This window comes from Zingiber officinale, chromosome 8B (assembly GCF_018446385.1).
Source record: "Zingiber officinale cultivar Zhangliang chromosome 8B, Zo_v1.1, whole genome shotgun sequence".
In the NCBI taxonomy this organism is placed as follows: domain Eukaryota; kingdom Viridiplantae; phylum Streptophyta; class Magnoliopsida; order Zingiberales; family Zingiberaceae; genus Zingiber; species Zingiber officinale.
The window spans coordinates 70139562-70150388 of record NC_056001.1 but is presented as its reverse complement, the minus strand read 5'-3'; the positions used below and the strand labels follow the sequence as shown (position 1 = coordinate 70150388).

The 10827-nt window shown below is 37.7% G+C and overlaps 1 protein-coding gene across 1 annotated transcript; it reads left to right on the top strand.

Annotated features, from left to right (window-relative positions):
• Nucleotides 1-918: 918 nt before the first annotated feature.
• On the top strand, nucleotides 919-2124 carry LOC122017782. The gene is made up of 6 exons (XM_042575472.1): nucleotides 919-960; nucleotides 1043-1100; nucleotides 1185-1268; nucleotides 1349-1385; nucleotides 1721-1790; nucleotides 1938-2124. The coding sequence occupies exons 2-6, from the start codon at nucleotides 1045-1047 to the stop codon at nucleotides 2081-2083; spliced, it is 393 nt and encodes a 130-aa protein (XP_042431406.1). The 5' UTR covers nucleotides 919-960; nucleotides 1043-1044; the 3' UTR covers nucleotides 2084-2124.
• The last annotated feature ends 8703 nt before the right edge of the window (nucleotides 2125-10827 follow it).

Sequence of the window (10827 nt, the reverse complement as noted above, 5' to 3'; positions counted from 1 at the left end):
GTAAAAAACTGTTGTTAAAAGTGATGTTAATGAACCAAAATAAAATAATTTAATTTTTCCACCAATACTTAGCTAAAATTTTCAACTCTTCCCTCTAACCTAAACCTATATTGCAGCAAAGGCGAAACCCAAAAAGTGAGTGGTTGTAACCTATATGACACGCCGTCCACGGGAGGGAGAGAGAGAGAGCCGTCTTCGGGCGACTCACCTTCTCCGCCTCTATCTTCTCCTCCCCTCCCATCGCCGACCCAATCTCGACCTCCTTTATTCTCCCAATTCGAAGCAGATAGAAACAGAGATCGGAGATCTGTGCTTCCGATTCACCGCTCGATCCGCCAAGATGCAGATAGGTTCCGAGAAGGCGTCGTCCCTCGATATCTTGTCGGTCGTCGTCGCCTCCCTCTCCAACAGATATGGGCTCGATTCCGGCACTGGGGATGCGTTCGTGGAGAACTGGCTGCTGATTGCCATCCTGAGCATCGTCATCGCCGTGCTTGTCGGTTGCGTGGCAATCTTCTTCATCTGGCGATCGAGTGGAAGGAAGCCCGCCGAGCCGCCAAAGCCGCTAGTGGTGAAGACCTAGATGGATACAAAGGAGGACCAAGGGAAGAAGAAGGTCACCGTCTTCTTCGGGACGCAGACCAGGACGGCTGAGGGGTTCGCGAAGGTTAGGGTTTTTATCTCAGTAGTTCATTTTTTGAATTTTTCTCCCATGATCTTAGATTTTCCCCCCTTCTAGGCGCTGGATGAGGAGGCAAAAGCACGGTACCGTAATGCCATATTTAAAGTCATGGATATCGTAAGATTATCTTCCTTCTATTTCAGATAATTGGAAATACTATTGATTAATTGACTGATCTGTAGTTAGTTTCCTCAATTATAGGACGAATATGCTACTGAGGATGATGAGTACGGGTTGAACCTGAAAAAGGAGAGCTTGTCTTTGTTCTTCTTGGCTACGTAAGTTGAAAGCCAGGAATTTTTTGTTTTTATAAACGATCAGTTTCCTCAAAGTTTGAGCTGATCCCTTTGTTTTCTTTAGGTATGGAGATGGCGAGCCTACTGATAATGCTGCCCGGTTCTACAAATGGTTTACAGAGGTTCTGGAAACATGCACATTTAGTTAATCTATTCTACCAATAATCCTTTTGCCTTTATCGATTGCTGATTATTAGTTTTTATAGGGGAAAGAGAGAGGAACCTGGTTGGAAAATCTTCAATTTGGTGTGTTTAGTTTGGGCAATCAGCAATATGAACATTTTAATAAGGTTTGGCATGATGAAATTGTCAGTATTCTTTTTGTGGGAATTGCTTGGCTGATATATTTGTGTATTGTGTCCTTGCAAAGGTTGCTGTGGTGGTCGATGAACTGCTTCATGAGCAAGGTATATAGTTGATTTATTTAGTTTGTGATTTGACTAAGTCACATATGCTCCTAAAGCTGATTTTAAATCCTATCTTCAGTTGCAAGCTCAAAGTTCATGCATTTTATTTATCTAGAGAATTTAACTTGTTTTGTAGACTAATTGATACTCTAAAAACTTGTAAAGTCAACATGGTATGAGGAGTTACTAAGAAACAGTTGAGTAGTCATGTTATCTGTGAGTTTCATACATACAACTGTAATGTAGTAGTCATGTGCAAGTTTGTAGATGTGTTTAATGAATTTAAGCATCATTCGTACTTGGATATTCTTCTATATTTTTTTTCCTCTGCATAGGCGCCAAGCACATTGTCCAAGTGGGGTTGGGAGATGATGATCAGGGTATTGAGGATGACTTCTCTGCATGGTAGTAGTATCAGCAAACTTTTATGCATGCCATCCAAATTTCAATGTCAGCTACTGCTATTTTTTAGTTTTCTATTTTTTTTTCTCTTTTGCACATCATTATCTCATTACTCCTTTGTGGAATATGAAATATCAACTATACTTTCAGGAGGGAGCTTCTTTGGCCGGAGTTGGATAAGTTACTTCAGGATGAAAATGAGACAGGTGCATCTACTCCTTATACAGCTGCCATTCCTGAATACCGGGTTGTATTTGTCAAGCTTGAAGAAGTTCCATATCTGGAAAAAATTTTGAGTTTTGCAAATGGCCATGCTATTCATGACATACAACATCCATGCAGGTAGAGATGCTCTTACAAAGACAAATCTGTTGGGTTACTCTACAAGCCTTTGTTGTCATTGCTAGTCTTTTGACATCCTTTGGTATTCATGCTAGCCTCTTGGTTCATCTTCAAGTCAGATGTATATGAATGCTTACTCTGTGATGCCAAAATTTGACTGTCTTGGTAATAATGCTAAAAGAATATAGCTTTGCTGAACTCCATTTTGCTTCATCATGCTTTAGTTATTCAGATGGTATAGCTAATTTACTCCTTCAGCACATAGTTTTATGGAAGGTGGCTGGAAAACAAATCATGCCAAAACCAAAGGGCTTAACATCTGAGATTAAAAAAGCTCCGTCATCTGGACTTAAGTGGTCCTTTTCTCCTCGGACTAACCTGCTATCAGGTGGTGTTGCAAAACTTGAAAAAGAGTCTAGGCAAAAACTAAATGAGTTTTCCAAGGAACTTAGAACATTCAGAAGTGTTGACTTGTCAGGTTAGCACACTAAACTATTTAGAATGTATCTACAACAAGTGATTACAGTTGTTCACTCTATAACTAATTATTTCTAAATCTAATATCTGGTAATGAATATGCTGAGATAACTTTTTCAGGGGATTAAACTTACATTTACTTTACCAAGGTAATGGAATACTTGTAGATATTTAACAAATTCATGATTCTATTAGGTCGTAACTTTGGTGATGATGGTCTGTTTTTTCTTGCTGAAAGCCTTGGTTACAACAGGTTAGTTCTTTTCCTTCCTTTTCCATAACCTTACTTTTTTTCTTGTTCCTACTTGTAAACTATTACTGAACCAGACTCTTAAAGGTATGACATTACTAAAGCAAGACATTTAAGCATAACTTTTTGTAGTGTCATTTAGCATCTCATTAGTTTTTTTCCAAGTCTCAGGCAGCAGAGGAAGTTGATTTTTCTGGCAATGGGATTACAGTAGTTGGCCTAAAGGCACTTGATGGTGTTCTTCAGACGAATACCATGCTTAAAACTGCAGTTTCTGTGAGATAATCAAGACTCTTTCACATGCCCACAGTTTTCCCTTTTGTTTTTGGGGAAAGGAAAGCAAATTAGAATACTAATTCTGATCACATTCTTTTTGCAGTTCAACTTTGGGCTTCTTCCTCCACCGGCAGCCAGTGACAAAGCCCTCACAGAACCTTGCTTGTCAATATGCCCGAGTGCTACCCGCCGCAAAGATCTTGGTACCAACAAATTTAAACAATGTCCTACAGTTTAAATGTTCAGATGTATATTTTACCTTCTCTTCCCCCCCCCCCCACCAAATGTAACTTTCATGTTCCAGGAATGCATCCATGGTTTTTGAAAGCGCTTGAACTAGCAGTGGATCAAATATATTTATGGTAACTGGTTCTTCAGCCAATTATCTACACTCAGTGATTCCTTAAAATTGTTTGGTATTAACGCACAGCAAATAAAATTGTAATTTAGCACGAAAAGATGATTGTAATTTAGTTTTCATTTCTTATGAAATTTGCATCAAGTTACCTTGTTTATTTTTTTGAATTTGTTTACCAGTTTAGGTGTTGGACTGAGGCACAGAATTTCGATATTCAGTTTCTTATTTCTTTTGGCGAATTTGAATCAGGATAGGATACAAATTGCTAGTTCTTTAATACTCATGAAATTCAATACATGGCTACATTGTTTATTGTTGAATCTCACTGTCCCAGAATTATCACTTAGTATTAGTCACTTTGTTAAGATTAAGAGAATTATACTTTTCAAGTAACATTTATTTCTTCTTTGTCATCTATTACCAGCATATTTTTTGTTTTTATAACTTTTGTCAAAATGAGTAATTTAACATTTTTTGGGTATTGATTTTATTTTCTTTATGTGCTTATTTCTTAATAATTTTTCTCATTGACCAAGAAGTTTTTGGACATGTTATTTTACTTTACATTATTCCTATTTCTTTTCATTAGATGTTGAGATTGTGGAAATTTCCTATGCAGTGTCTTTCAGATATTTTGAAGGTGAATGGATGTATTCAGAAACTCCAGCTAAACAGTTCAGGTATTGGAGATGAGGTTGTATAATTTTACTTGTTGCAAGTTCCGGTTGTTTGTTTCTTGAGGAAGAAAATGATTCTTGATTCTGGTAAAGTTTCAATGCTAAATATGTTATGTAGGGTGCAAGGGTTATTGTAGATATGCTGAAAGAAAATCAAACTTTACGTGTACTGGAACTTAACAATAATATGATTGAATATTCTGTATGACCTTATTCTTGGGCAATCTTTCATGTTTTTTATGAAATTCCTAGATCTTTTACACTTTGTTTCTGGTGTCCTTACTCCTTACACCTTATTTCCATGTGAAATTTTATAGGGTTTTGTAAGTCTTGCTGGAGCACTAGTTGAGAATAAGGCAATTCGATCTATACATCTCAAGCTAATAAGACTTACACACACTTAGATTTTCTATCCATGTAGTTCTTTCTTGCAGATTTAATTTCTTCATCAGATCTGTTGGCTTTCCAATATTTATTGATTGTACTACTTCTCAGCAATTATGTAAAACTATATTTCTTCTTGTTTAGGAAAAATAACACTTCTAGATATTGGCAACAATGAGATTGGTCCCAAAGGCACCTTTAGCATCGCTGAGTTTGTTAAGAAAACTAAGTCCTTGCTATGGTTGAATCTTTACATGAATGACATTGGCGATGAGGTGTGGTTATTGACTATTGTTGCTTTATGCTCTGTTGCTTCACTTCTGAAACATAAATTATCATCTAAGGTGCATATATATATCTCATTGGAAATCATATTAATGAATTGATGTTACTCATCTTTATTGGTATTGAGGAATTATTTACTTTCCATGTACTCTTAGTGATAAAAGTGAATTTATTATTTGCAAACTAAAAGTGAATTTATTTACTTTCCATGTACTCTTAGTGGTAAACAGTTATGCCATTTGGGTCGACTACTAATGAATTGAATTTGAAAGATTAAATTGCTGTTTATGTAGTTAGATTAAAATTTTTGGTTTGGATTATATTAAGTTCCTAGGAATGATAGATCTATCACTATATGATGTGGTTGAGATAAATGATGAATATTTTTCTTTTTAAGCATTCCAATTAGTCATCTTGTTACTTGGTGCTCTTATTACTTTTTCAACTATGATTTTTAGTCTTGGTTTACTAATATATTATTTATGTGTTTTTACAGTTTAAAAATCTCAAGTACTCCAGAGTTGAAATTGATGAAGTGCGGTTCGAGTGGATTGAATGCATGCAAGATTACATTTGAGTAGATTATTTATGTATTTTAAATACATAAAAAAACCACATGAAGATTATTTATGGATACTGTTGTAAGAAAATTATTTATGTAATTTGTGAATATTTGTGTATTTTATGGATACTGTTGAATGAAGAATATTTGTGTAATTTTTGAATATTTGTGTATATTTTTGGTTACTGTCGGTTTTTCATTATTTCGAAAATCAAATTTGTGCTGTTAAAAAATACTGATATTACATCGATTTTCCACCGCTGCAAAACTGGTGTTATTAATTAATATTACATTGGTCATTTACCGCTGCCAAAATTGGTGTTATTAACATACAATATTACATCGGTTTTACACCGTTGATGAATCGGTGTCGTTAAGTGATACTACACCGGTTAATAACCGATTCGAAGACCGGTGTCGTTAAGTGATACTACACCGGTTTTAACCCGATGTCTAAACTGGTAGACTTTTTACATCGTCTACATAGACATCGGCGAAAATGAAATAGACATCGGTGGAAAACCGATGTCTATGAGGGTTTTTGTTGTAGTGAGTCTAACTCAATAAGTCTAATTTGAATTAATCCTAATCCAATCTTTGGTGCATCACATGAACCTAATCTAATTGGTTCATCATATGAACCTAATCTCCATCCACTTGTTCTTTGTGTGTGACCCAATAGGTTCTTGAAAAGTTGGCAATGTTTCTAATCCTATTTAGAAACATAAGCAATGAGCGGCATCTAGCAATACATCATTGCTACCCAAGTTACAAGAATGTTGAGATCCAACATAACCTTTGTGACTACTAATTGTGACTCTCACAATATGAGAAAATGTCCTTCTATCCATGACATCTAGATCGATCAATTGAGGCATAGACTGTGTCATCTTCTAATCAATCTATATCTTGAACTCCAAGTAGACTCACTCCAATCAAATGAGCTCAATATCTCATATTGACTCATTTGGGCATGACCATACACTTAGTGGTCTCACTCTATCAAGAATCATGATGTCACTTCTGTCATATATGAGGGATAGATCTCATCTACATCACTCACATCCCTCCGCATAATTTGTTACATACCCAGTAATCACCTCACCCAATTACAGGTGACGTTTGACTAAGCCAAATTATGCAACTCCTTATGTAGGGAACCATGGTGACTTCAGGTCCAAGGACTGATAGTCATACTAATAGTCACATGAGAAAGTATATGACACTCATATAACGATCCATGATACTTTTTCATGGCGGGTCATTCAGTATACATTTTCCAATGCATACCCATGTGTCAACTTGATATCTCTATATCCATGACTTGTGAGATCAAGTCATCGAGTTGACGTATATGCTAGTCTCATCGCATTAACATTGTCCCTGAATGTTAATACTTGACTAGAAATGATTAAGAGTAGTGTTATCTATATCATCTCACTATCGATTCAACCAATTGATTGATATAGATAAGAACCTTCTACTCAAGGACGCTATTATACTTAGTTATTTGGCACCAATACAGGTAAGTATAATAACTCTAAATAAATGCCTTTATAAATATATAGGAATATGATACATCGAGTCTATACAACAATCATCATATGATTGTCTCTAGGGCTCTAACTAACAATCTCCCACTTACACTAGTGCCAATCATTATAGGGTCTAATACCCAATGACCTAGTGTGACCATCATGCTTTCTCTGTGCCAAAGCCTTGGTCAAGGGATCATCGATGTTAGCCTCTGTGGGTACTCTTCCAACTCACAGCACCACCATTCAAGCAAAACACGAACCCAGACTGCGATCTATAATCATCCTGGTCAGTTTGGAAGTTGGCATCACTGTAACCCTTCACAGCTAGCTCGCTATCGTCTCCAAATATCAAGAAATATTATTTAGTCCTTCTTATGTACTTAAGAATATTCTTGACAGCTATCCAATGACACTCACCTGGATCTGACTGGTATCTGCTCATCATGCTCAAAGCATACGAAACATCAGGACGAGTACATAGCATGGCGTATATGATAGACCCTATGGCTGAGGTATAAGGGATCTTATCCATGCGGTCTCTCTCCTCTCTAGAAGAGGGACTTTGAGTCTTCGAAAGACTCACACCATGTGACATCGGCAGAAATCCTTTTTGGAATTCTGCATGGCAAACCGCAGTAATACCGTGTCAATATATGTACTTTGACTTAGGCCAAGCAATCTCTTAGATCTATCTCTATAGATCTTTATGCCTAGAATACAAGCTGCTTCACCTAAGTCCTTCATTGAGAAACAATTCCTCAGTCAAGTGTTTACAGAATGCAGCAAAGGGATGTCATTTCCAATGAGTAGTATGTCATCCACATACAATACAAGGAAGACAACTGTGTTCCCAACAACCTTCTTGTAGACACAGGGTTCATCTTCATTCTTGATGAAACCAAACTGTTTGATCGCATCATCGAATCGAAGATTCCAGCTCCGAGAAGCTTGCTTTAGTCCATAAATGGACTTATGCAGCTTGCATACTCTGCCAGTATGCTATGGATCTACAAAACCCTCAGGTTGTGTCATGTACACATCCTCAAGCAACTTTCCATTCAGAAACGTGATTTTGACATCCATCTGCCAGATCTCATAATCGTGGTATGCTGCAATAGCAAGCATGATCCGAATGGACTTAAACATCGCTACTGGAGAAAAAGTTTCATCATAGTCAATACCATGAATTTGCTTGAAACCTTTAGCTACCAAGCGACCCTTATAGGTAATAAGTCCATCCATGTCGGTCTTTCTCTTAAAGACCCACTTACACCCAATGAGTTTGACACCTTCAGGTGGATCAACCAAAGTCCATACTTGGTTGGTGTACATGGATTCCATCTATGATCTCATGGCCTCTAGCCATGACTCAGAATCTGGTCTCATCACAGCTTCCTGATAGGAGATAGGCTCATTCTTAATGAGCACAACGTCATCATGGTCAGATAAGAGAAATGAGTATCTCTCAGGCTGACAACGTACCCTATCAGGCCTGCGAAGAGGTAGGTCTACTTGAACTGGTTGTTGTTCCTCAACTCCTTATGTAACAACCTCATCATCCACAACATTTTGTGGTTCTAGTTCAACTTCCATCAAGGCTTCAGTGCTATGGTCCATATCTTGAACTTCTTCAAGATCGAACGTACTCCCACTAGTTTTTCTAGAAACAAAGTCCCTTTCTAGAAATACCCCAATTTTAGCCACAAACACTTTGTATTGACTGGGAATGTAGAAGTAATATCCCTTCGTTTCCTTGGGATATCCAATAAAATAGCACTTATCGGATTTTAGTCCCAATTTGTCCGAGACTTGACGTCGAACGTAAGCCTCACAACCCTAAATCCTCATAAAAGACACCTGGGCATCTCTCCTAGTCCATATCCTATATGGTGTCTTTATCACAGTCTTAGATGGAACACGGTTAAGTGTGAAGGTTGTTGTGTCTAGAGCATATCCCCAAAAAGATATAGGAAGATCTGTGTGACTCATCATAGACCGTACCATATCTAATAGGGTACGATTTCTCCTTTCAGACACACCATTCCATTGTGGTGTCCAAGGAGGAGTGAGTTGGGAAAGAATCCCACACTCAGCTAGATAGTCACGAAACTCATGGCTAAGATATTCTCCACCTCGATCTGATCGAAGTATCTTAATACTCTTGCCTAGCTGGTTTTGTACTTCATTCTTGAATTCTTTAAACTTTTCAAAGGATTATGACTTATGTGTCATTAGATACACATAACCATATTTACTGAAGTCATCAGTAAATGTAATGAAGTACCTATAACCACCTCTGGCAGCGACATTGAAAGGGCCACAAACATCACTATGTATAAGTCCTAACAAGTCAGTCGCTCTTTCGCTGTGTCCACTAAAGGGAGTCTTGGTCATCTTGTCCAGTAGGCATGACTCGCATGTCTCATATGATTCAAAATCAAATGAGTCCAGCAAACCATCTTTATGGAGATGGGATAAGCGATTTTCATTTATATGACCTAAGCGACAATGTCATACATAGGTTTGGTTCATATCATTTGACCTGAACCTTTTGGTACTTATGTTATAGATGAGGTTCTCTAAGTCTAGAATATAGAATCCGTTCATCAGGGGTGCACTATAATAGAACATATCGTTTAAGTAAATAGAACAACATTTGTTCTTTATTATAAACGAAAAGCCTTTCTTGTCTAAACAAGAAACTGAAATGATGTTCTTAGTGAGAGCAGGCACATAACAACATTCATCTAATTCTAATACAAGCCCAAATGACAGAGATAGATAGTAAGTTCCTACAGCAACAGCAGTAACCCATGCTCCATTGCCTACTCATAGGTCCACCTTGCTCTTCATCAATGCCCTGCTATTTTTCAGCGCCTGCACATTAGTACAAATGTGAGAAACACATCCGGTATCTAATACCCATGATACAGAAATAGATAGATTGATTTCTATAACATATATACCTGAAGTAGAAGTCTCACTTCTCTTCTTCTTAAGAACTTCCAGATATAATTTGCAGTTCCTCTTCCAGTGCCCGGTCTGACCGCAGTGGAAGCAGGTAGCATTCTTGGCAACCCCTCCTTTAGGTTTTTTTATCTTTCCTTTGTCGTTGGCTTGGGAATTTCCCTTACCTTTAGGCTTGCCCTTGCCTTTATGCCTTTGCACCATTAAAATGGAGTTGGGCTTTACCTTCTTAAGGTTGAGCTCAGCAATTCTTAACATGCTAAGCAGCTCAGGCAGTGGCTTGTCAATTTCGTTCATGTTGTAATTCATGACAAATTGACTGTAGCTCTTTGGTAAGGATTGCAAGATCAAGTCTGTGGCCAGCTCTTGGCTGAGTGGGAATCCCAACCTCCTTAGGTTTTCTATGTACCCAATCATCTTGAGGACATATGGACCTACGGGAGTCCCATCTTGCATCTTGCACTGAAACAGTTCTTTGGAGATCTCGAATCTCTCATGCCTCGCTTGTCCTTGATATAGTTAACGAAGATGTTCAACCATATCATAAGCAGTCATCAACTCATGTTGCTTCTGAAGCTCAGAGTTCATGGTTGCGAGCATGAGGCATGACACATCTAATGCATCATCTTGATGATTCATATAAGCATCTCGGTCAGCTCGCGTGGCAGTGACAGGAGGTGCCTCGGGAATGGGCTACTCCAGGATGTACAGTTTTCTTTCTTGAGTGAGAACGATTCTCAGATTCCTATACCAGTCAAGGACAGAACGCAGGGAGAAGGTGTTCGTGTTTGTCGACATGGCAATCTACAACAGAAATAATGCAGAAAGTAAATATCATATTCCATTTATCATTTAATTAGGCCTTTAACTAAATGATGCTCCCACTGAATTATAGAGCTTTTGTAGAATCAAGTCATGGATATG